At 41.8% G+C, this 25,595-nt stretch overlaps 1 protein-coding gene across 8 annotated transcripts in view; it reads left to right on the forward strand.

The window, feature by feature from the left end:
- The window catches only part of LOC109983217 (collagen alpha-1(XIX) chain), a 134,092-nt gene that overhangs the window by 57,679 nt on the left and 50,818 nt on the right, over nt 1-25,595 (forward strand). For 7 of the 8 annotated variants that reach the window (XM_065959366.1, XM_029277128.2, XM_065959367.1 and 4 more), the window contains 2 exons: nt 22,494-22,538; nt 24,699-24,734. In XM_065959366.1, coding sequence (XP_065815438.1) covers nt 22,494-22,538; nt 24,699-24,734 — 81 coding nt within the window. The remainder of the gene's footprint in view (nt 1-22,493; nt 22,539-24,698; nt 24,735-25,595) is intronic. The other variant, XM_065959368.1, reaches the window with a different exon arrangement.

The following is a 25,595-nucleotide window of genomic DNA, read 5'->3' on the forward strand; positions in this document are numbered from 1 at the left end:
ATTTTTGTTGGTAAAACTGCCACAGGGCTTTAAGCCGGCCCTTTGCAAGTATTTCTGCTGCTGCTGTTGTTGGTTGCTGAAAGAGACAGTTCTGATCTAATAATACCGTGCCTTTGATGACTGGCTGACTTCATGGTGACTGTTAATGCGCTAAGGTTTCTGCTTATTCTTAGCTCTAGAGGAGTCACATGTGGCCTCCCGTGGTTGTTGACCAACCTGTGGTTTCTGCAGTTTGACGCCCCATTTTGGAGCATGGACGTGTATCGTTATCAGGGGGCTTTGCTCCTGGACCGGCTGATACAGCAAGCGACTCGCACCCAATTAGCCAACTCTTGTTTTATGCGTGCAGCTTATGGGTTTCACTCACAGGAGCATCTCTGCCGCACACACAGTGCAGAATATCTTGACATAGGGCCGGCCACTCGGGCAACCTTCATATTCTAGCTGGGAGGGGAAAGCCTTCACAAGGCCTTAGATTCAAGCCAGGCCATCTTTCACACTGTCTGCTTCAATTTATTGTTGAGGAAAAATACAAGCACTCTAAGCTATTTAGATTTACTTCAAGGAGATGTGGAGGACATTGTAGTGGTGGAGAAGAGGAGTGATGCCATTTGCACTGATCCTTCTCTGCGGCTTAGAGCAACATATGCAAGAGAGGATATCAAGGGCAGTCACCCAACCTCTCCTGTGACCCGATGTCTAACATTCACAGAATCTTGATTTTATCTTATTACCTTGATGGATGACTAGTTCAGTTTGTCAGGCTGTGAGGTAAGGACCAGTTGAAAAACCATGTCCGGGAATTTATGGGGAATGTATCACCCCCACATTACACATCGTCATTAATAGTAATGTGAACGGGCTTGGTTTTATCTATTATGGATGGCATTGACACAGAATGGCAGGGAGAGAGTACGACTTTGGGATTCAGTGGCACATTACAGCGGATCAAGAAAGAAGATGGGGAGCACCAGTAAAAGAGAACCCCTCGCATATACTGCGCTGTGCTAAAATTTCCATCAGGCGCCGTAATGATGTGCTAAGCTCTGTGTTGTCATTGTAAGGCGGCCTGGGTCGAGGAGGCGGCACACTGAAGGGAACAACCTTGGAATTTTAGTTTTTTTCTGTGTCGTCCTCTGTCAGCCAAGTATTAGGTATTCTCATACAGCGAGCAGAGCAGATAAGTGCCTGGCTGACACCCATCAACAAACATGAGGGACTGTATAAAAAAAAAAAAAGTCTGGTTTTGTGCATGCAAAAGTGATGTGGGATTTGGTGGCAGAAAGCACTGCAAAAAAAACCCCAAACAAACACAAAATGACGTAATCTTGCATGCTGAAAATAGGACTGCAAACCCACGCTTGGTCATTGCGCACCAGCTTCTTTAAAGCCAAAATATATACAGGAACAACACAAGCAAGCTTGGTTTATTCATGTCATGCCAAGTGTTCCCAGCACACTCTTGCTTCTGTAGAGGCGGCAGGGTTGAGTGGGTTTCAGTGCAGACATGGGTTCATCCCTTCTATAGAAGTCGGTTTTTCCTTTGGATTAATAAATAATCACCTTACAAATCCCCCCATTACAAGGTGGGTCATGGAGCTTTAATCCACCACATTAAGCCTTATTAGCTCTATAAATGTGCCTGTATGGGAAAATAAGTCCTGCTAAATATGATCCACTGACAAATTCCACGTTGATACCCGCGGCTTGTTATTGAAGCCTCGTTGTCATACATTTGTTTCAATTAAATGGGACTACTGTGTGTAGGAATTATAAATAGACTCTGTACATAGATTTTCTGCTATTAATAAATGAGGCACTGTTTTCTTTGATGCATTTTGCAGAATGCTAATGACGTGAATGCAAAGCGTGTGAAATCCCCTTTCATCAGCGGAGGGGCGCTCTAATATGTCGGGGATTCCTCGTGTCCTGCTTTTGAAAATGTGTTGCATGTGTGACAGATGTGCTGCACAGTGTTTGTTCTTATTAAACATAGCCGTGCTAACTGCAGGGATGATGAAACTCCAGCAAGCCCTAGAGGACGCGGAGCGATGCAACATGCTCTGTGTACGGATGTGTTCTCTTCAAAATGAATTATGCAGCGTGGATCCTCTTACTGATTCATTCCTTTATTTATTTAAATCTTGTTAGTTGGATATTTATTGAGTTATGTTGCTTAGAGAGTGGAGTAGTTGGCACAGTTGGCAAGAGGTTATGGATTGGTAGGTGGTGAGTTGCAGCACACAGGTGGCTTTTATTACAGGTTGGATTTCTGTAATCTTTGATTCTATAAAGAATTGAACATCGGGTAAGATAAGCACTCTGCATCGGCTGCTTTGCAATTGTCTCCAGCGTCACTCTCCTGTTAAAAAAAAGAAAAAGAAAAGGCTCCTGTTTCTTACAGAAATATTCATCTGTGTAGCTCAGCTGGGGATGTGGGCGGATGACACTTTGCCACATGAGACGCCTGCCTCATATGTCAAAGTGATAAGAAAGGACAAGAGTCACAATACAGGTGAAAAGGCCAATAGAGGCGGTTTCCGGCCGGGCCACACACAACGACCCAATGGTGGGAAAAGCCATTAAAAATAGAGACTTTTAATCTGCAGGAAATGGTTTTCTCAATAAATAATATGATGTGCCAAAGTCAATACCACAGATAAAGGGGCCCGTCCAGAGTGTAGATGGCTATGGGAGAATCAGTGCAGAGGCTATAGCTCTGGGTATTTTGCTTTACTTTGATTTTACTTAACAAGTTAATTCTCTCATGCTGGATCATCTTCTGCTCTGTGCAGGAGGACTACCATGATGACTGTTTGCAGGGTCGGACAAGTGCTTTTTGTTTGTTTTCAAGTCATTTTAAATCTTGACTCCTAAAGTCAGCTTCCCAGATTTTCCAGGAAATCTTGCAATTTCAACAACTTCTTTATTTTAATTGAAAATGTTGTCCCAAAGTGGGAAAAAGAACTACAGTGGATAACAGAAGTCAAAGTAATTGTATGTACTACTGAAAGATTAAATGCAAAACATTGATGCAGCAACTGGATTTTAGTAATCTTACCAAACCCTTCAAACCTTTCAACCCCTGCTGACCTCAGATTTAACCTGAGCAGCATCAAAGGGTCTAAAAATGCATGGACGAAATAACAGCCCCTGGAAAAGTGAAGCCAAAAGATTTAGAGCTCTCTCTACTGACTGGCTGCAGTATAGGTCATAAACCACGCCCCCTCTGTGTGAACATATGGGACAAACTTTGAAATCAAATCAAATCAAATAGTATTTACTAAAACCCGGATTCTATCATGATGGTTACTTGTATCAATCTGATTTATGTCCCAGTGTTCATTTTTCTTGCATATGTAATATCATGATTGACAGCTCTGTTGATAAATGAGGCTCATGTGGCGCTGGTTGGACTGGAATAGCAGAGCACTGGAGGAACAGTGAGAGGAAATGTAACGAACACTAACAAAAGAGTCATTAAACTTTCTATAAACGTGAGTGTTTGCTTCAGAATGACACAAAAATCTGTTCTGCCAGACGTGAAAATCTTCACTATCTTCTTCTGCACGCGTCTTTGCTACAAACTGATGTCACCAGCGCTTAATATTGAGTCAAAATACACTTGTGATATATCGATATCACTTGGGTATTTTTGTATGATAGAATTAGATGAAGACATGTCGTCCATATCTATATATATCATATATATCTTTTAAACAGTCTTGCACCAAAAAGTTTAATCCGTATTTTTAGCTTTTACCAAATTAGTTGCATCCCTGTATCCATCCTTATTTCTCCTCTTGCATAGAGTCTAAAGATGTTCATATTAATATTGGATTAACACAAGTAGTGTTGGTCTTATTCGATCGTTTTTACAACAGATGGATGCACATAAGGTTCCCCTAATAGTGGCTTTAACTTGTACGCTGTGATGGTAGACATGCAGCCAGATGGAGCCTTATGTGGTGTATTTTTCCCCCAAAAAAGTTTGAGTAAAACCCTAAGACTGCTCACATATGTGATCCTTCTTGTAAAAAAAACCTCTGAAGAAACGAGAGAAGCACTTTGATGTAAACACAAACATTTGTTTGTTGTTGTGTAATGATAGTTGCCTACTGTCACATATCTTATAAAATACCATGTGAACTTCACTGCCGTCGCATCACTTCAGTCAGCTGTCCTTACGTCTGATCATGAGATATCACAGCCGCAGATCAATGCACGTCAGTAATTGTACTGCAGTCATACTTTCAGTTCTTCACTTGTGTAAAAATCTGAATTTTTCCGTCTACAGCAGCTGCCTGGGTATTTAAAGTGGCATGGACATAATCTGTCAAAACAGCAGAGACGATCATCAGTCTCCTCTTGCTAGGCAACTGGCCTGTTCCAGGTTTCCAACAAAGAGGGAGGTAATTGCTGTCTTTTGGGAGTGATAGTGCTGTTTACATTTTCCATTCAAGCCCTGCGCTGAATGACTGAGACAGCTGTCTATTAGTCCTGACTGAATGGACAGGCATATTTTTCAACATATTGTCCTCCTTCACCCCCCTGCATGCACTTCTCAGAAGCCTGTCCGTCCACAGGAGGCAAAAGTCTACACTTAAGAGTTACACTTAGATTATTTTCTATGTTAGACATTTTCTCTCAACACGAGGAACATGTGCAGCATGATCATGTTTAACAATGAGCTTGTGTGCAGGGCTGCACATAAGAGGGGGCGGAGGGTTAGTGATGACTTTGGTCATCCTGAAAAGATTACCATTATTTATTTGAACATAAAACTAGACATTACTTATTAAAATGGTGTTTGTTTGTTTTTTGCTTAGTCAAGCTTGGTATCCTTTTTTTTAAGCGTTTGTGTATTTCTGTGAAATGTCTTGTATATGTTTTCAAATACCTGACGGATAAAGCTAATTGTGGTATCATGTTGCTTTAGCAGAACATAACTTCTTTAACTTTCCCTCCAAAAAAAGAGAATATGATGAGAATATGGCTCATTGAGTGCATGGCAAAATCTGACCAATCACATTCGACTATAGAAATCCTTAGTGGGGGACGCCCCTAGTTTAAACAGAGTGTAATATATTTTGAATAAATACTCATTTGTCAAACTTGACTGACAGTTACAGCCTTTGTGTTGCTGTTTATTGATGATTATTGATTGATTACTGATTTGTGTTTAGCTCAGACTGGCTCATTTTGGGGGCAAAGTTGTGGCTAATAAATTACAGTATGGGATATATTGGCCAGCGAACTTGTGATACCCCAAACAGCATTTAAGGCTAAACTGCAGGCCTGTATCTGACCAAATATTATCTCCAACACGAGAACCTCTGGCCTCTTCTCTGGAAAATAACAATGCACTTGAGAAAACCTTTTTTGAGCCGGTACCAACAACACAGACTGCTCGACTTTCACATAAAAAGGGAAGCCGGCTAGGAAAGCGTCAATGTATGAATGTATGCTGAACTCCACCAGTTTAGAAAAAATGGCTCGAAAAAACAACATTTGTTGGGCCAAAAAAACATTGTTAAAGGGCTTTTATGTTTTTCAAGGGCCCAGCTATCTCCGTGGGTGGATCTGCACGTGAGCACAACATTAGCTCGGGAGGAGAAATCCTTTTAAGAGGGCACCGACATCACACCGCAACTCTTTATTGAAAGGCATAATGCTGGTGCACAGAGGTCAAAGCATTAGTGTCAGATCGGATACGATAACATTCATCTGCTTTAAAAGTAAATCTTTGTATCCTCATTGCGCAGTTAATAGCTTTTGTCATTTAACCTAATTTGGCATGAAGAAGCACGCCGTTCTTTGAAAGCCAAATGCTTCCTGTAACTGGAATTTAGATGCTTCTCCTCTACAGGACAGAGCAAATGTTGTTTTGAGATAATTGAGCCACCATGGTACATATATAATATTCATATTCTGTCTTGATGGACTTGGCTCATGCTCACTTGGCTCAGTCTGCACATGTCTGCAGAGACCAGAGCAGCCAGTGACAGTGATAGGGGAAGGAGTTATGGTTCAGGTTTTGGTGGGGGGGGGGGGTACTGGAACGTTTGGCAGCGGTTTCCTGCTCCATAGGTGCAAGCAGACATGCACAGCTATTGCAAGTGTAGCAGATTGTTGACCTCTACCAGAGCACCTGCAGGGCGAGATTATTAAGTAACGAGTCCCTGGTGAGAATACCAGCCTTCCTGCCAGAAGTTCTCGACGGGAGGCTATACTGATTTGGGTGATGCAGTGCATGCATAAAATTAGAGCAACTATTTGATTGGAGCTGGGCTTCTGGTCCTGCACGGTTCATAGTTATTATTTTATAGTAAACAAGGATTCTTGTGGATAAGCATTCTGTTACTCTCTGTGATGTTTTGTGGTGTTTTTACTTTATATGTCAGATGTGATCTGATATGCCTACGATTCCATTTGGTACACCTTTTACTTTATCCGATCCATCTCACTTTTCACTGTTTATGTTGCACATTTTTAAAAATAACAAAGTTTACATACACGTTTTTTAAAGAGACAAACTATCGCAATAAAATACTCAGACAGGCGACTACAAATAAATTACATTTTTTGACTTAATGTGATTTTTCTGTCTGGTTTGATGCCACTTTGGCATTTGGTAACATTTTGTCCAACCTAATCCACTTTATTCATTTGTATAGCACATTTTAAAAAGCATTTACATAAGTGCTGCACAGTGGATTAACATAGTAAAAATGGTAAATGGTAAAAGGTCTTGAGCTTGTATCACACTTTTCTAGTCTTCTGACTACTCAAAGCACTTTTACACCTCAGGTCACACCTACACATTCACACACTGATGGTAGAGGCTGCTTTGTAAAGTGACAATGAGAAGTAACTAATCCCAATCATACACATTCATAAGCCGCCAACCAAGCGGCGGGAGCAACTTGGTGTTAAGTGTCTTGCCCAAGGACACATCGGACATGTGGCTGCAGGAGCTGGGGATCGAACCCTTGAACTTCCAGTTGAGAGACGACCGACTCTTAAATACCTCAAAAACAATAAAACTCACACAAGAACACTGTAAATACATAAAATCACATTAAACAAATAAAGCCCATAAAACACAGACAAATAATTTGTAAATTAGAATTTAAAAAAAAGACACATTCATTTAAAAGTCTTTTTGGTCTTTTTTTGTTGTTGAAGAGACCTGTTTGGGAAAGAAACACACAGATCATTTAAAGTTAGGAATATAATCTGCAAGTGTCATTGCAAGAACACAAAAACAATCTTTTAATATTTTACAATTTTACAATTCACTTAGCAGACGCTTTTATCCAAAGCGACGTACATCAGAGAGTAAGAACAACACAAGCAAGGATCTAGAAACAACAACAATGTCAGTAAGAGCAAACGATCAGCTTTGAGTCTGATTGGACACACAGGTGCTGACAGGAAGTGACCAGAGGCAAAGCACAACATTGAGGGCAGTTCTTGAGAGCTCTAATCAGTATAGAAACCATCTTATAAGTCATCGTTATCAAACAAAAACCATCGTCACTACCATTATCATCATCAATAATATGGAGACCATCATCATTAAGTTAGTAGGTATTCATGAAAGAGCTGGGTCTTTAGCTTTTTCTTAAAGGTGCAGAGGGACCACATCAAATCCCAGTGTCGGTTATTCCATTCATGTTCTGCAAAGATGTCTCAGTATGTACACTACTCTGTCTCCCATTGAAGATATTCAACCATGAACACCCCAGCTGGTGATCATTTTGATGTTGTGTATCTTTAAATACAGTGTTTAAATACAGAATCGTGTAGTAGATATGTAGTTACAGTTCTGGCTCGATCTGCCGCACCTCGACGGGCGGAGTAACACGGAGGTGAAGAATTTACGGGTCAGCGGGGCTCACAGCTGAGATTTTATGGCAAGATTTACACCCTGTGCGATTTTACAAGCAAGGGGGGGGGGATTGGCTAACCCTTTGTTGAACAAAATGGACTAGGTCATTCTCCTCTCTCTCGCTGTCCAAACTCATATTGAGGGAATCCAGAGCGCCACGCTTATGACACCTGTGCTTACACCAGGAGGTAACACGTCTGCCCAGCGCGCAAGGCAATTAATCTTGTCAATGTCAAGTGCATTGGGAGAGAGGGAGGGAGGGAGGATGAAACAAAGATTTGACCTGATTGGCTGTGAAAAAAGGTCTCACATTTGGACCCAGTAGGGAAAGCAGGAGGGTTACAGGGGGGGTGGGGGGGGGGAGCGTTTGGCTCATGTGAGGACAGATGCACAGAGCTTTGATTTATCTGTCTGACTCCTGTGTTTCCCAGAGAGCCCCCAGTATGGCTACATCCACGGGTGTCCAGAATAAACACACATTAATTGGCCTATTAATTACAGGGACGAATACAGGGGGGGCAAGACTTTTAGAGGGTCGCTTTGATCAACACATTGTTCCTTCGCTTTTAGAGTCTACAGGTCTGAGCGTGTCTGTTACTTGATGTGTGGGTGTGTGTATACATCTGGAAAAAAAAAAGAAAGATGTTCAACAAGGGGTAATGTAGGTCAACACATCCTCTGAGCATTAGGGAGGCTTGATATAGTTGGCCAGAGCAAGGCCCTCGTTCACACTCCTACAACCTCACGACTTTCTCAAGAGACCGAGCTGAGCCGCACAGCGGGGGGGGCCACAGCGAGCATTATACACGTCCCCGCTGCTTCCTGTGTCAGAATTCATCAGGGTATGGCGTCCCCCCCCTCGGCCCCGTGTCTAATACCTCTACCACATTTTCTAACGTTGTTTTCGATGTCCGCCAGGTCAAAGAAACACTAATGGAGTGTCATGTGTCAGTGAGGGTCAGCCGCACTGAATTCGCTTGACTCACTGAGTCATGTCGGCACACAGGAGGTGACTGGCCCCTCTGTGACTGTTCCAGGTATAGTGGTGCTGCTCACCATGGCTTCAGTCATCCAAACAATGGAGTTTTTTTTTTTCCTCCGGCTCCGAGCAGTCTAGCAGAGGTGGAAAAAAAGTGCACACATACTTCACTCAAGGAGATGTCCAAAAAAACTATTTCACAAATTACTCGGGTACAAAAGTAGAAGCACTGATTCGACTTCTAAAGTGAAAGTGAAGAAGTGCAGGCTCTGAAATGAAAAGTAAAAGTAGCCCCTTAGAAGGACATTTCTGCTGGCTGTTACGTTGCATTGCATCAATACACTAGAAATAACTCATATCAACAACGGGATGGTGGCGGGCACAAACACAGCAGCTTTGCTCTCTGATATTTGTGTAATGATTTAGACGTGTGTGCACTGTGTTTCAGATAATGTAAGTACAAAAACAAGTGACAGCTTGGGTTGCTAGGTTACCAGATCAGACAGTACAGAGACAGTTTCCTCTCTCTATTGCTTGTGGTAGCTTTAGTTTTTTTTTTTTTTAAATATTATGATTATGAGGAACATCAACCGTGCTCCATGTGCAAATCTGTTTCGATGGGACGGTGTTTCCGCTCTGAATCTGCAATGAGATTTTCATCAGTCTCGTCTTGATTGGTGAGCAGAATCTGATTCACAAGACGCCTCTTTCTTTGAGGTCCAGTTTCCTCTTATTGTGCGTTTCAACATGATAGGCCTTCTATGTCGTCTACATGATGATACGTTAGTCAAGCCTGACAAGGAACCGTCTTGTCTATGTGTTTATGTGACATTGAACTAGGATGAAATTGGTCTTGATTTTGGGAAGGTTGTGTGCAGTGATGCAGAAGCAGAGTGTGTAACAGTCGAAGTTAGAAGCCAGATTTGAAAATGTAAAATGTAGAAATTGCGTTACATTTTAGGGATTAAGGTCGTCAGATTTTTCAATACTTTGTTGCCTTTCAATACGACGCGTTTTTCAACGATACAATCTCTGTTTTTTTAATGATCAGTAGTATCGAAAAGTACCAACACTTTAAAGAAAACTACAAATCTTCAGTCAGAGGCGCTTGCTTGTCAACAGGCAAGGCAGGCAACTGCTTGGGGCCCCAGACCAATAAGGGTACCAGTAGGTACCTAGGATTTAGATTTGGTGCCATGGAATGGAAATGACTTAATTTTGAGGGAGTCAAATTAAATAAGTTCTCAGTGACATACATTCCCAAGCAAAGTAAAGGCACCTAAAAACTCTACTTTAGTTGAGTTACAAAGTATTTGTACATTGTTACTTCCATCCTCTGCAGTCTGGACATACACAAAAAGGCTGTCCTTGCATTTTAGTTCACTGTAAAGAAGAGACAGTAAATTCTGAGATTGTCAAAAACCCTTAAAAAAAAAAGGCTTTTTGGATCCATGATGCCTGGATTAAAGTTTACCCAGAGCGAGCTGCTAAATCTATAGGTGCCATTACTTCTGCCAAGGAGGAGGAGGACACAGAGAGAGCTCAAAGTGCAGAGGGGAAGGAGGCTGGACGGGGGGAGGAGATGTCGCCCTAAATACTGCAGAACACAGAGGCATGATATCAGGAGACTGTGCACCCCTGCCATCCATATTCTGATTCTTCACACTCTCATCCTGCCAATTTAGATATATTCATCTGTGTCCACTTTAATGGCATGCACATTTACAGTGGCCTGATATTATACCGATGGTAGTGTGCGGGGACCTCAGTGTAATCTGTAATTGGCGGTGAGTGATACGAAGCACAAGACTCGCAGAGGGCTGCAGTACCCGGAGTGAGCACCCCTGTGGATCTTTGCACAGTGTATTCACTCTGACCTCAAATATTTGGTTTGTAAAATGAACCAGAGTTTATTCAAAGTGGATTTTCCGCCTCTCTCCTTTTCACTCTCTGGATAATGCATTAATGAAACACTCAGTATCTGTAAACATATGGATGGGAGCAATCTGCTTCGGATGAATAAAACGGCCAAAAGTGCGAATGAGACTGTGAAATTTTCAAAAGAGCCAAGACTAATAACAGCATCCATTAGGAGATGAGAACATCTAAGCCGGGCCTATAGTGAGGAGCCGGTGCGGTGTATAGGCAACCAGCATGCAAAGGAGTCACTGCACAGACATTCAGCTCATAGGTGGGGATTTAACTCACAGTTGGATTTATCATCTTCTATGCATAAAAATGCAAATTCCGATAATATCATCAGCCCTCTTTCCTCTCCTTAGGAGTTGTTAAAGTCAATGAGCTCTTAAAACTCATTGCTGAAGACGTGGTAAGAGACGTGGCGGTTGTAAAGAGCTCGTTCTCAGGCTCCCTCGGGACTGCCTCGGCTCAGTTTCCATAGACCTCCTCTGTCGGCGTCTCCCATGTTTTCCTTTGTGCTCTGGTGTTTGCACATTGCATGGTGGTGAGAAAAGCTGGAAAATGTTCTATAATGGTTATTTTTCCCAATGATATGCTGCGTTCCACGGATGGCTACCCTTGTGAGGCCACCTGTGTCCCCTTGTATTGTGTGGCAGCTCAAAAGAGGCATAATGCTGCATGAAAATGATTGTCACTCTTTTTCACTCGCGTACAGCTTCGTTCTCTCGACTATTTCCTTCTTCTCTCATCGTTGCGAGCCCTCAACAGAAGAAAAAAAATCTTCTTTACGGTATTCAGTGCCTAATTGCCAGACTGCCTAATTAGAGATGTTACCCAACACACATCATACATTCATGCACTGAGGAGATCCATCCTCTCATAGAGAGCCTACAGTCTCCTCATTGGCTCTTTTCCCCTCCACCATGTGCAAGTTTTGTGATGCAGCTAGTTTGCCATCTAGTGGCGCATGTGCAAATCACCATTCGGTCACATGGGATCTGTGATTGAGTCTCTGAGAGGAAAGCCTTCATAGAAAGCTTCAGCCAAGAGACTATAGGTGCAATCTTGGCCAGCTGAGCTGTGCCTTAAGTCGGCTGCAGTGTCAGCCATCTCTTTATACGAGCCTGAATATTTAGATGGCTGGGAGTTAAAGAGAGCATTGTGTGCCAGTCAGAATGGTGAAAAATGCTAAGCTGCATTTTGAGCCCCTGCCAGGCAGCTGTCGGCTTTGCCGTTCTCTTCCTGCCCCGGCCGCTCCTCTTAACCCTCAGTAAACAACTGGAACAAATCCTATTTTATTGAGGCTTTTACCAAGTGCAAGGGATCTCTGCAAGCTCCAGTGCCCAGGCTTTCTCTGAGCTTGTGCAGTGTCCTAAGATGGCATCCGGCGAGGGCAGTCACAAGGAAGGAATTTGCACTTGTCTGTCTCTAATTGGATCCCTAATCAGAGGCAGGTGTGGCTGCAGTCTCTGCAGTGTGTTATGTGACATTTCAAGCAGCAGTATAATCGATGTTTACCACAGAAGCCTTGATAGCTGCTTTGACACCGTGAAAACATGTTTGTTGAGATTTCTTTCAACTGCAGCATATCGAGCTGCATAGTTAGCGTGAATTCACTGAATATTTCCCCCCCCCCCCCTCCAGCTGATACTCAGCTGATATTTTGAAGCTGACGCCACGAGGCAGCCTGACTGCTGTAGTGTATGTATGAGAAAATATTATGAATGTAGGCGAAGCGGAGAATGCTCCCAGTTGACATTTCTTTTCTAATAAAGTGAAGAATCTCTCACTATTCTGCTCCCTTAAGGACAACCCTCCCTATGAAACATTGGAGTATGAAATAATGTTCATATCAAACATGCTTGATGATTGAGTGAACATTGTGAAAGGAGGTTGCTGCAGAAATCTTCTCTGTGCATACTTAATGTTGTTTTTCCTAATGTAGCCGTCTCTTATGGTTCACGGTGCAGATTTGTAAATAAGATATCTGAGAACATTTGCAAGGGGAATGGATGACATTTCAGAATGTAATTACAGAATAAATTAACTTTTGCAGGCAGTGAGAGTAATTGTCTGTATCTTGTCTGAATCCTGATAACAATAAATGCTCCAGGGCACGTCAGGTTTAACCCAAGACTGAGGGCATCAAAAGCATCTGGTTGCAATGTTTCAGCCCTTTTCCCCCCCATCTTTCACATGCCAGGAGCAGACAGCCTTTACACCCGGGAGTAAATATTGTGACAGGCTGCATGCAGCGTGTGCACATTTGTCTGTCTGTGTTTCTATAGTTTTTGGTCTGTACACAGCTTCACACTTCTGGACGGCCGCTTGTATTTTTGGAAAAGTCTGTGTCCAAATCATCCTTTTGAATACGGTTGTGGAAGATGGTTGGTTTTTTTAGTTTGTTTGATCTTTGGCCCTTTGCTGAACTGCTGGAGTACACCTGCACACATACTAAAAAACACTCTATCACCTTTTCTTTTTGGGATTTATTATTAAATGACACATGGACATTGCGGAGGGTTATCGTCTCGGCTGTTTTGCACACATTTGTTTGCCGAGCAAATGCAGCTGCTCTTCATGAACTTCAAAGTCGGTTCCAGTTTGAAGCCAGTGTGCAGCAGTCAGACAAAAGGCTCAGGTGGCCTGAGGTACGTGTCCCCAGAGGGAGACAGGAGTCAGCTCAGGCAGAAGGAGTGGGGAGTGGCATGTGAGTTTTTCCAGTCAAGAAAAAAGGTCACGTCTCCCACGAGCCACATAACGTTGTCGCGCATCAACTTGGCAATGTCAGATAGTTTCCCCTTCAGGACGTTAAACCTCTGTGTCACATGTGAAGCAGGCCGAGTAAGAAAAAACAGAAAATACTAAGATTGTCTGCTCATTTGCATAGATGAATAATGGATGCTGCAGCCAATGTGACATCCCCCATTGGTTTATAGACTACCCTTTTGAATCTTGAGTTTGGCATTCTTGCCTTTGCTAAGTTTTTTATTTATTTTTTTTGCTAGAAGTGACCATATGTACATGAGGGGTGGCACTGAAGAGGAGCAAAGCGTTTGGAAATGTCAAGTTATGGGTGTCTGTTTAGCTCAGTCGGAAGAGCAGACGCCCCAAATACAGAGGCTACAGTCGTGGACACATCAGCCACAGGTTCCACTCTGAGCGTCAGCCCTCTCATACACACAATGCCCCCCGCCTACACACACATTTTGTGTCTCTCTTGAGCTGGCCCAATAAAAGCCAAAAAGGCAAAAACAAATCAATAATAAATGTCTAGTTGTCCAAGCGTTACAATCTGTGCCTGTGGCTAATTCATAAGCTTGAGAATGAAATAGTTAACCGTCACATTTTCCACAGAATTAAAAAGTGTTTTGTTGTGGTTACTGACCAGAGTTGTGTAACTATCAGGCTAAAGAAGCTAAGAGAGCTTGTGGAGTGCACCGATAATTGCTGTGCAATTTCCAACATTTCTAGGGAAAGATGAAGTGTGACTAAAAACAATCTGAGTTTTCATTTCTACCTGTCTTCTCTACGAGGCCAAAAAAACACCACCGTGTACTGTCAGCCTCAAACATATCAAAGTATGACAATCACTTAACAAGCTAATAAGCAGGTGTGGTGATGGAGATGGCATCACCTGCTAATTACTCCTGACATATCAAGGTATGATGTTAGCATTCTTGGGATTCTTCTTTTATCTCCGCTCCTTGAGGGGCATGTTAGTCAAATCAACTTTTCAGCAAGTCAGAATATTTCTCAAATCTGTGAAAGCCACCAACAACAGACACAAACACAACCAGAGGGATACGTCAAACAAACAGCTCGCCACCTGTCACTCTAAATGGTCACGCCCTTCATTATGCATAACTCTAAGCCTCAATGAAATTAAAACATTGATAAACATGACCTTAAGAAACCTTAGACTAGACTGAGAACATTATTCTATGTTAGTTTGGCATTTATATTATGGGCCAAATAGGCACCGACTCACTTTTGGAGCCAGCCTCTAGTGGTCATGCGAGGAACTGCAGCTGTTAGCACTTTTGTGTTGGCTTTGCGGTTGCAGTTTTTAATTAGTCAGTCAAAAGCTGTGTAGCATAGGTATCTTGTTAGCAGCAGCTTAAGTCTTAGTTTTAGTTGTTGGACAACAATGCCTCTAAGTTTTAATCACATTTTAGCCATTTTTACTCCTTGTAATTTTAGTCTTGTTTTAGTCTACGACAACTAAAAAGATAGTTTTCTTTGTAATATAGCAATGAGTATGCTCTTTTGTAATGTTAAAAGACAAAGAGTAAGGTATTTTACCTGCTTTTTGTAAAGTGTCTCGAGATAACACTTGTTATGAGTTGACGCTATACAAATAAAAATTGATTGATTGATTGATATTAGTCTGTTTCGTCAATAAAAAGTCACTTTCAGTTAAGACGTTTAGTCTTAATGTTTAGCTAAACTAATTCAATTAGCCTAACAGCTGTCAGACATTGAACTCAAACACTGAAACACCTCAAGCAGTGAAATCCAACATACCTGTCGATTCAACTGTATCAATAACGTGATTGTCAAACACTCTCAAGGAATATCACTGTACTATAAATCCAGTATGTTCTGTGCTTTGACGTTATAATGTTTTTAATGTGGGCCTTTCACTAGAGGAGTAGAGTAGAGGAGTAATGTCACGGTGTGGTGAGAGCACTTCTACTTCTACCAACGAACGTTTTAGTACAGAAGAGCCACAGATTAAACCTTTTAAACTACATTTTATACATATTTATAGAAAGAAGCCTTAGTTTTACAAGTTTACTGATATTATGAAGCCATATAGACATAACTCATTACGGCTTTGGCAGGCGATCCAAAGCTCGTTAATGCTCTTTATTGTGCCCGGACGTGCTCTCTGAGTCGCTCTGCTTCACTAACACACACACACACACACACACACACACACACACACACACACACACACACACACACACACACACACACACACACACACACACACACACGCGTCTCTCCTGCTTTTTTTTTTGACAGACAGATTAGCCACACAGAGAGGTAAAATATCCTTGCATGTTCAGTGTCCGACATCCGACCACAAACATTTCAGTCCTGTTTTGTTGCAGTTACCGAAACTAAAAATCTATATCCTCCTTTTTATCATCAGAGATGTATTTTTAGCTCCTCATTGGGGCGTCTTCATTGAAATAGAGTCGTTGACGATCTTGTTTCATCAGATGTTGTTGCCAAACTTTACTCTGTTAGTTAGCAGTAAGATCACATTTGGTTTTTAAGTGATGGTTTAGTAGCTGAATTCATCATGTTGTCCAGCATGTGAGAGGCCAAACGTTGTTAAAAGGGTAATTTTTTTACCCTAATACGTCAAAGTGAAAATAAATTGGATTTTTTGTTTTTTGTACAGATTGAGTATTAAAAGGAAAACAAGATAATGACTTTTGGAGCTCCAGTGGCCTTCATTTATTTTCTTTTTTTTTATTCACGTAGAGAGGAACATTGGCAAAATCAAAGTTGAGATATTGTGTTTGAGATATAATTAAATGTTCAGACGCTGAAATGAGTTAAATTGATTTATCCGCTGATAGCTCTCCCTGCTTATAAAAGGAAAAAGAAACCTGCCCATCATTCACAGCCTCTGTAAGCTTTGAGTCTGGTCCTGTGGTGTTTATATCAGAAGGCTTATCTACTGACCCTTCTTGACGGGGGCATTTGTCAGGTGGATTATGTGGCTTTTCTTGAAGGTATATCTGCTTTATTGCTAAGAAATGCATCGCATCCTGGCCTCTCCGTTTTACACCACTGTGTTATCCCGGCATGGGCGGTCGGACATGGGACGTCTCAGAGAAACATGTTGACATTTGGGATAAGGATTATGGAGTCATCACAAACGAGTGCCTCTGCTGTGTGACGCTGTCGCCGTTGACTTTGCTCTCAGACGTGGGGAGGGGGACTGAGCTGGCCCCCGTGTCTGTGCTTTACTTTTACACTTTTACAACTCCGAGCAGAGTTGAGGCTGGGATCTGTGTGTGGATTAAGGCAGAAGTTCAAAACACACTGCCTCCTCACCTCAGCTCCAAAGTGTACCCACTCTAGCTGCAGCAGCAACGTTATTGAATTAGAAGTTAATGTGGAGAGCTTTTCACACTTCTGTTATGTGGTTTGCAGGTTTTCAGAGTGGAACTGATGAATAGTCCTTGTAAATATACTTTCTGTGTTGCCAGCCCTTCTCTCATTAACTCTACTTCATCTTTCTCTCTCCTTCTCCTTTCCTCCAACCCCCCTCAATCCCTCCCTCCACCTTCCCCTCCCTCCCACTCATCCCTCATTTCCTTCCTTCCCCTTCCCCTTCCCCTATCTCGCCCTCCCTCTAATCTACTGCAATGACCTGAAGGAGGGCTTCACACTGCAGCGCTCAAATAATAATCAAGCACTAGGATGTTGTCAAATTTATAGGACACTGAGCGTTGCATAGCAACAGAGATTGCCAGGGTGATCCAACAGGCGCTGGAAGTTGGGTGAGGGAGGAATCGGGGCGAGTGACAGGAGACGGGGAGGAAGGAGAGATGACAGGAAGAGCAGGAGACAGGAGAGGGATTAGACGAGAGCAGAAGAATTATGAAATATACACAAAGGGGGAGAAAAACAGGAGAAACAGAAAAATGGAAATGAGAAAGTTAACGTTGACTCAGCTGAAAGAAAAGAATAATTTGCACAAGTGGCTGGTGTTGGGGGCTTGCCATACTGTAATTATTCAAGCTGCAATTATCATGGTGTTAACATATTTAACAAAAGCGCTCTGGCATACTTAGGTGTTATAAAGTTTACTTGTATTATTGAAGAGACCAACAGCAAGCTGCTCTTTTTGCCTCTGCTAAAAATCCTCTTCATTTTCTAATATTCAGAATACAATAGAATAGATTTTTCTTCCATTTTCACAGGTGCAGGAGTGCACAGGTACTTTGGAGTTGTTTTGTGTTGCTCCTGAAGTCAGTGTTATAAAATATTAAGCATAAAAGATAGAAGAGCAATATGAAAGTAAAAAAGTGCAGCAACGTTTCTATATTCTGAATACAAAATGTTAAAAAAAAAGTATAAAAGAAGACGCTTTTCTCGACCCAAAGATTTTGGACAATCACATGATGTTTATCACACCTGTTGTTGAACATTGTTATTTTCTACAGCTCTTATTACTCATTACATGGTTACACTGACTGCTCTTAGAGCCTGTTAGGTGCTCACAACCTCGATTTAAGAGCGCTCCTCACCGGTGTTTATTGTTGCTAGGTTACGAAGTTGAACTCTTACTTCGGTAGTGACCGTTTAGATAGCTCCGTGTGCTTAATGTCTTCCTTCATCAAAGGAAAATCACCAAGAAAACAGGGAAATTAGTTTAGGAAATCATGTCCTCTTGGCTTTAGTAGCTGCGCTAGACCTAAAAGTTGAACCCTTGAAAAGGCAAGTCATAAGTTTCTTCTTTGCCATTGTTGTTGGCAAATATATGAGAAGCCCCGCCCCTTTTTGACTCTGATTGGTCAGTGAGAGAGAGAAGATTTTGACGGATGCTGAGATGTTCCAAAAGTTCAGCTTTCTTTGAGCACGGTGCGGGTGTATTTTGTGCTGTCGCTAAGCGCTGAAAAAGCTGAACTGCGTTGGTTTTGTATTGAAGCTGCAAAAAAACTGTATTTGTGGACATGTGCCTTATTGCACGTTGTATCGCCCTGTGAGCTGATTTGCTGTCCACCCACTTCTTTTTGTTTTGAAGTCACACATTTGTCATGTTTTAAACATCATCTAGCATCATTTGTCTTCTTGTTCTGTTTATTTTTTCTCAAGTTGAAATCCCCAGTTTCTGCTTCCTGTTCGTCCTTGTTGCCTAGAGACGGCATGAAAAACCGCACATCACTTCCAACACCTTTTTCTATTTCTTCACTTGTTGTGTATACCTTATTCAGCAGACAATCTGTAAAAACAACAACAACAACATGGGCTACATTTACCCGGAGTAAAGCCCTACAGTATATACAGTTTGTAATCTCTTGGATAAACTTGTAATCTGAGGAATGAGAAGTTTGTAATTGTTTGATTTCTGGTTCTGTTGATGGTGGCAGCAGACTGAATATGTGCTGTCTGAGAAAAAGCTTTTAAGGACAAAGGAGGCATTTTATCATTTTGTTTATCAGATGTGCTTGAACACTGAACAGTGGATTTACTGTTTTTGCTTTAGTGCTGCAAATACTGAACAAGCTGCGTGCATATGTTTACTCCTACTTTTACAAAAAGGCTCATATGAAATAAATGTGAAGGTTGTTATCACTCTCGTCCTTAACAAATAAACAATTCAGCTGTTGCTGTTTAACTATTTTCTAATCAAGCTTGTACAGTCGCAAGTCCTTTATTTTGTCACTGCAATGACTCTACACAAACCGTTTTTAAAGTCACTAAATGAAAACATCTCCAACATGAGTCAGTATGACAACAAAATGACCTCAATTCAATAGAAGAACATAACATCTGTTTGGTTACTCACTGTTACAGGAGTCGTAGAAGTCCAAACAAGACGTTTCCACTTGATCAAATCATTGGAGTGGCATTTACACAGAATTGAACATTGACCTTTGAGTATAAACGCTGAGACTCGTCACACGTATGTGCTACCTGGTGATGTAGGATTTAAAAAGAAATCATTATCTCTATATGACAGAGTCAGTTACTTTCCTCTGGTGCCGTTTTCTCGCTGTGTAATGACAATATAAACATTGTATTTATAGATATTATATCAGATCTGTTGTATCAATGTGTTGGTGAAAGGCACGTTTACTGAGAAAACTGGAAAGATGGTATGAATCAAAGATTATTCTAAAAGGGAATTTTTCCAGTTTTGGCTTCACACATGGCTTTTCACACAAATGTTTTGAAGCGATCTCTGTCTTTTTTGAGTTTGTTATCTCAGTTTTTGAAGGAAAAACTCATTTTTTTGTAGTAGTACAGAAACATAAATGCATACCCTGTAAGGTTGTAGAAATTTTCAGTATTACCATTCTTTACAACATTTTTAGTTGCTGTGTTTTAGAAAAAGATATCAATATCTTTTGATTTTTACCAGCTTTAGTTTAGAGTATTGTGACAGCAAACCTTTATCCCTGGTACAGTTGTCATTAAATGGAATAAAAACACTTTTTGTTTCTTCTCTAAAGTTGGGCATTTATCATGGGTGTCAATGGGGATTGACTCTCTTTCAGAGCCAGCCTCAAGTGGCCATTTGGCGGAACTGCAGTTTTAGTAACTTGGTTGGGAACTGGAGGGTCGTCGGTTCAAGTCCTGGTGCGGACCAAATCTGGAAGTTGGTCTTGTAGCTGAAGAGGGGCAAGTTCACTTCCTGAGCACTGCACCCCACTAGCTCTCTGTGGGCAACCCCCTCAATTAAATAAGTGGATGTTCATAGGATCCCATTTGTGCGTGTGTGTGTTTTTCAGATATGTGTGTGCAGCGTGTTCAAATACAGAGAGTATTAATTGATAATTGATAAAGTAAATCTTCTTCTGCTACTACTTCTGCAACAGAAAAATATGTTCCAAAGAAAGTTTTTTCAAATTTGAGACCATATTAAGAACCGTTTTATGACTGATGTGTGCCTGTGTGAGTAAGCTCTAGAGTTTGATACTATTTAATTAACCACACGTTGTTTATTTCTGTTTATTACGATGATAGTATGCAAATGCACTTACATAAAAAGTATCATGCACTTAGGTGTTAAAAGAGATTTAAGGGCGGAAGTGGAGAAATAATTTCAGAAACTGCATAATTCATGACCTGCTTGGAATAATAGCTGATGAAATATTCATTGGCTAAATTACTTATCTATGTAATCTGCTTTTGTTGTGGGGTTGAGAGGAGTAAGGACAAAGGCAGGGGCTAAGGTGAGAACAAACAGTTTGATGATTTGCAAACGCGGCAACAATTCAGTGTCGGCCCTAATTTTTATGAAAGAGACAAAAACACAACACCATTCACCGTCACAGAAAGGCTTTTTTAGTTTACCTTTTTCACACAAAAGTAAAGTGTGTTGGATGTAGTCATGCTCATACAAGCACTCATGGAAGACATTTGTAAGCTTCTCCTTTTGTGCCAATTACAGCCAATTACGTTTCAAAGACGTTAATCCAAAGCAGTGTAATGTCAGTGATTTGACGGGGAGGATTTGAAGGTGTTTAAGGTGCTGTTTCTTCCCGTTGATGCAATTCAAAGTCTCCCAGCTCTCCCACTCCTTCACACTCACTCACTCACTCACTGCCTCAGAACTACATTACCACAGATGTTCAAAAAAGATGCTGGGCCGAGCCCGTGTTGCGCACTTCAAACAACAAGAACACAGGGAAGCGTGCAACTCCCAGGAGTGTGCACAAACTGGTTCCACTGTGTCATCATTAAGGTTAATATTTACTGTAGTGAACCTCGGCTTCCCCTTGTTTTCATAATCCTGTAATCTGTGCGCTACAAACTGCAAAAAAAACAAAAAACGCATGCAGTACATTTCAGCATGAGCGCACATGCAAACAGATGATTAAAAGGCGGTGGCTCTCAGTGAAGTTCCTTCCATTGTCTTTGTTGCAGGCGAACGCGACATGTCAAGTCTGACCCAGTTAGTCACAGTGTGCGCACCCGGAGTGTCAGAGAGGAAGAAGAGTCGGGGGCGTCGCTTTTTTGTTGTTTTTTTTAGATTTTTTTTCTACTTTTCTCTCAGCCGCCAGTGATCCTTCCTTCCCTCTCCACCACCGACTCAGTGGAGGAAAGAAGTGTTTCTGTGTCAACCATACTGACACATACAGTAGTAGAGACATGCACTGGTTCAGTATAGGAGTTGTGTCAGATGATGAAACTCCTTTTTAGAAAGAGGTAATCCTATGTAGCCGTAGTTCAGATATCTGCATTGTCTTGATCTCCTGCCTACTGTATACAGTGAATTGATACCGGCCGGAGCATTACCATCTCCTAATTGAGCTGATTTTACATCTGTCTCGTGTGTGTGAGAGCCAGCTAATTCCAGAAGCTCTTTACAACACAGAGCCAGTGATACTCTGCCAGTTGATTGCATAGCTGTAAGAATATCCACAGAGCTTTATCCTCTTTTTCTCTCGAGGACATAAGCTCCCTTGATGTAAATTACACAAACTTTGGTTTGGTTCAGATTTGCATTACATCTTATTAAGATGTCAGCTTTACAAGACTTGCAGCTTTTCAAGCGCCGAGGCCTTTGCTAATTAACAAAATTGAAGAAGAAAAAAAAAAAAGAAGGAGGAAAAAAGCTGATCTTGAAACAACAAAAATGGGTTCAAATGGTCGCTCCCTTCTGACCTCGTTTTTAAAATGCTGGACAGCGCTCACCGGGCCTGGCCTGGCTCTGTGCGCTGCAGTATCTGCTCCTTGGGTTGATTAATGCACCGGGGGGGACTCGCACAGCTGGAAAGGAGGCAGCAAACCAGCGGAGGGAACAAAGCCTAGTGGGCCACACGGGGTGCAGCAATTAAGCTGTTTTCTTGTTGTTAATTAAAAGCAAATTAGAGACTGCGACAGGAGTTGCCATCTAGACTTGATTGTAGGCAGCATGTATGCACAGCTACACCTGTTGTCGCATCTTCACTCTCTCATCTTAATCTTTTTTTTTGTTGTGTGTGTGTCTGTCTTCCTCAGGGACGAAGAGGAAAGACTGGGGAACCTGGACCCAGAGGACTTCCTGTAAGTGCAATACAATAATAGAGGCATATTCACATATTCAACTGTAAGGTAATGAAATGAACTCCTTCAAAATCCTCACTCATACTGCATGGCAAACTAGAAGGGTATCCAGAGAGTGCACACGCTTCTTTAAAGGCTTTATATGCGATTTTTTTGATCCAGCAGATGTCGCCCTTGAGCTCCAGCATGAAACCAAAACAAACTTGCGCTGCATTGTTGTGTTAGCATGCTAATGCTAGCGATCTTTATTATGCTGGTATCTTCACACTGCATGTAAATTTACCTGAAATGAGCGTGATCTAGAAACACAGTTAAGCAGTGAGTACAGTATGTTATTCTTCTTTTCTCTAGTCCCTCAATTAAACAACTTTTATACACGAGGGGAGGAGTCAGCCGGCCGTCCGGGCGATGTAAACAAAGTGAGGATAGGACTCTGAAAACTCTGAAAGCATCACAGACAGTGGGACTCGGGTGTTACACCCATTGTAGACAATCATGACTCAGAGTTATTTTCAGAGGATAGACTTGATTTCTACATTTAAGTGTGAAAAATCACATAGAAGGCCTTTAAGGCCAATTGTCCATTCTTCTATATCATGTTACCATAAAATCCGCTGTATAAGACACACTTTCAAAACCTATTTTTTCCTCTAAAAAGTTGACTGCATGCATACACACATGCTAATTTTACCGAGAGTGCAGCGGCCACTATCACACACTGCACACCAGGTGATGCCATTGAAAATTGGTGGGCTCCACGACCCACTGTTGGGTCCCAACCCTCCAGTTAAGAACCGCTGCCTTAAGATAAGCAATGTCTCTATGAAGTGAGAATTCACCACAAGTGGACACATTACAAGATGTTGCAAAGTCATCATAGTTAGAAAAGCCTTTTAAAGCAGCAGACAGGCTCTAAGAACACCCAGTTTGAAGGAGCAATCACACTTTCTCTAGTGAAACATTTATGTGAGGATGTTTGCAGTGACTCCATGCTTAGGCTGTATTGATCTGCTCAAAATGTTTGTTTTTTTTCCTGCAAACATGCGTTATTTCCCAGCTTAAAACTACATGGAGTGTATCAAGGTAGCACTTGAGACTTGGCTGTATTGATGAGCAGGACGAGTCTGTCTGTAAGGCCCCGTTGACTCCTTGAGTTATGGTCTTTTCCCTCCGGCGCTCCGAGCACTGCCAGACACTGTTTGTGCCCTTTTAGTGTGTGGGTCACTACACAAACACACAAACGCCACGATGCGTTACCGCAGACAGCTTGTCACCATCTAAACTGCTCTGATGTCAAGACAAACAGGGAGTCTTTTTAGGCATCATGTAGCGCTGATGCATCGACAGTCCAATTATTTTCATGCCCCATTTGGGGGCCCTGATTTCGCTCTTGATCAGGACGAAGGAGGTGGCCGTGTTTTAGTTCATCTAAAAAACTAGCGAGGTTCAGTTCTGCCTTCATAGCCGCTATGCTTCATGGGTTCAATTATCTTTATTAAATCGAGCTGCTCACTGTTAAACCTCTCTCGCTGCGTGACTCAGAGCGAGAATCCCCCCGCCCCCGCCCCGCCTTCCTCATAACTCATAAAGTTGTAGGACACAAAGTCTCAGGATAAAAAGAGAGACAAGTTGGAAGAAGGTGTGACATTTCTAAATGGCAGTGTCCTGATGATACCTTTAACATGTGGCAGCGTTGCCTCTGTCCCCCGGTACTGGCATTTATGAGTCTCCCCTGTTTTGCTGAAGTAGATCTCAGGGGTAAAAATCATCTATTCAAAACATTCGCCATGGCATCACTCTCTCTTGTCCGTTTTGGCAGAAGGACACGGTGTGCAGTTTGAAGGGGGTTATTTTTCAAAGTCAAATTAGCTTTTGCGTGACAACAAGTGAGTGTGTGAAAGGCACACTTACAGATAATCTATAGACTGCTGGGAGCCGACAATGTCCTCATAAGAGCGGAGCGTTAGTGCAGAGGTTAGAAAGGTATCATAAAAGGAGCCTTCAGTGTTAATAGGAATGTTTCTCAAGAAAATAGTTGGACATGGTTTAGGATTGTGAAAGAAATGACTGAAAAGTAGATAACACATGTATTCACTGGGCTTTCTGTGACATTAAATCATTTGATCCTTTTAAGACTGTTTCATTGCTTGTAATTTGCAGGGTCCCCCGGCAACCTCCGAAGGAGCAAGTGTCAAGGTATCACTCCAAACATTATTCTCCGCAAACAAAGTACTGACATGTGGCATTTAAAGTAAATTCAAGCTGTCTCCCTGTTTGATAAACTGGCCTTTACCTGCACTTCCAGCAGGCTGAATTGTCAAGAAGACAGAGCAGTGTTCATTGCAGCATTTTTTTTTCGTCCAAACAGGCGAGGGAGTTTAATCATCTGCACCGAGCGGTGTTTCTAAAGGACGTACCGTTTTTTTAAGTCGCACCTGAATAACCCCTGGAACTAAAATGTGGTCAGAGACAGCGACTACTGCTAATGATCATTTCTTAGTCAGTTCACAGGTCTTTTTTTCTTAATTATGAATTTATCTCTCGGTCTATTAAATGTCAAACACTCGTTAAAAAAATACCCATCAGAAATTTTACAGGGAAAACACTGACCTTTCATTTCCTCAATGACAAAAAAAATGGAAAATCTTTACATTTAAGAAGCTGCAATCGGAAATGTCAGACATTTTTTTTATAAAGTTAATGAAGTGCATTAAAGAAACGAAATATATTAGGTGATTATTTTTCTGGATGATTGTTTAGACGCTTAAAAGGCGTCTGTGGCTCAGTGGTAGAGTCGGTCGTCTCTCATCAGGAAGGTCGGGGGTTCAATCTCCAGCTCCTGCAGCCACATGTCCGATGTGTACGCGTGCAAGACACTGAACCCCAAGTTGCTCCCACTGCTTCGTCGGCGGTGTATGAATGTGTATGAATGGATGAGTTAATACTGATGGTCACTTTACTACGCAGCCTCTAACATCAGTGTGTGAACGTGTCGGTGTGACCTGCGGTGTAAAAGTGGTCAGAAGACTCGAAATGTGCTATACAAGCTCAATTCCA

The sequence above is a fragment of the Labrus bergylta genome, chromosome 10 (assembly GCF_963930695.1).
Source record: "Labrus bergylta chromosome 10, fLabBer1.1, whole genome shotgun sequence".
Classification (NCBI taxonomy): Eukaryota; Metazoa; Chordata; class Actinopteri; order Labriformes; family Labridae; genus Labrus; species Labrus bergylta.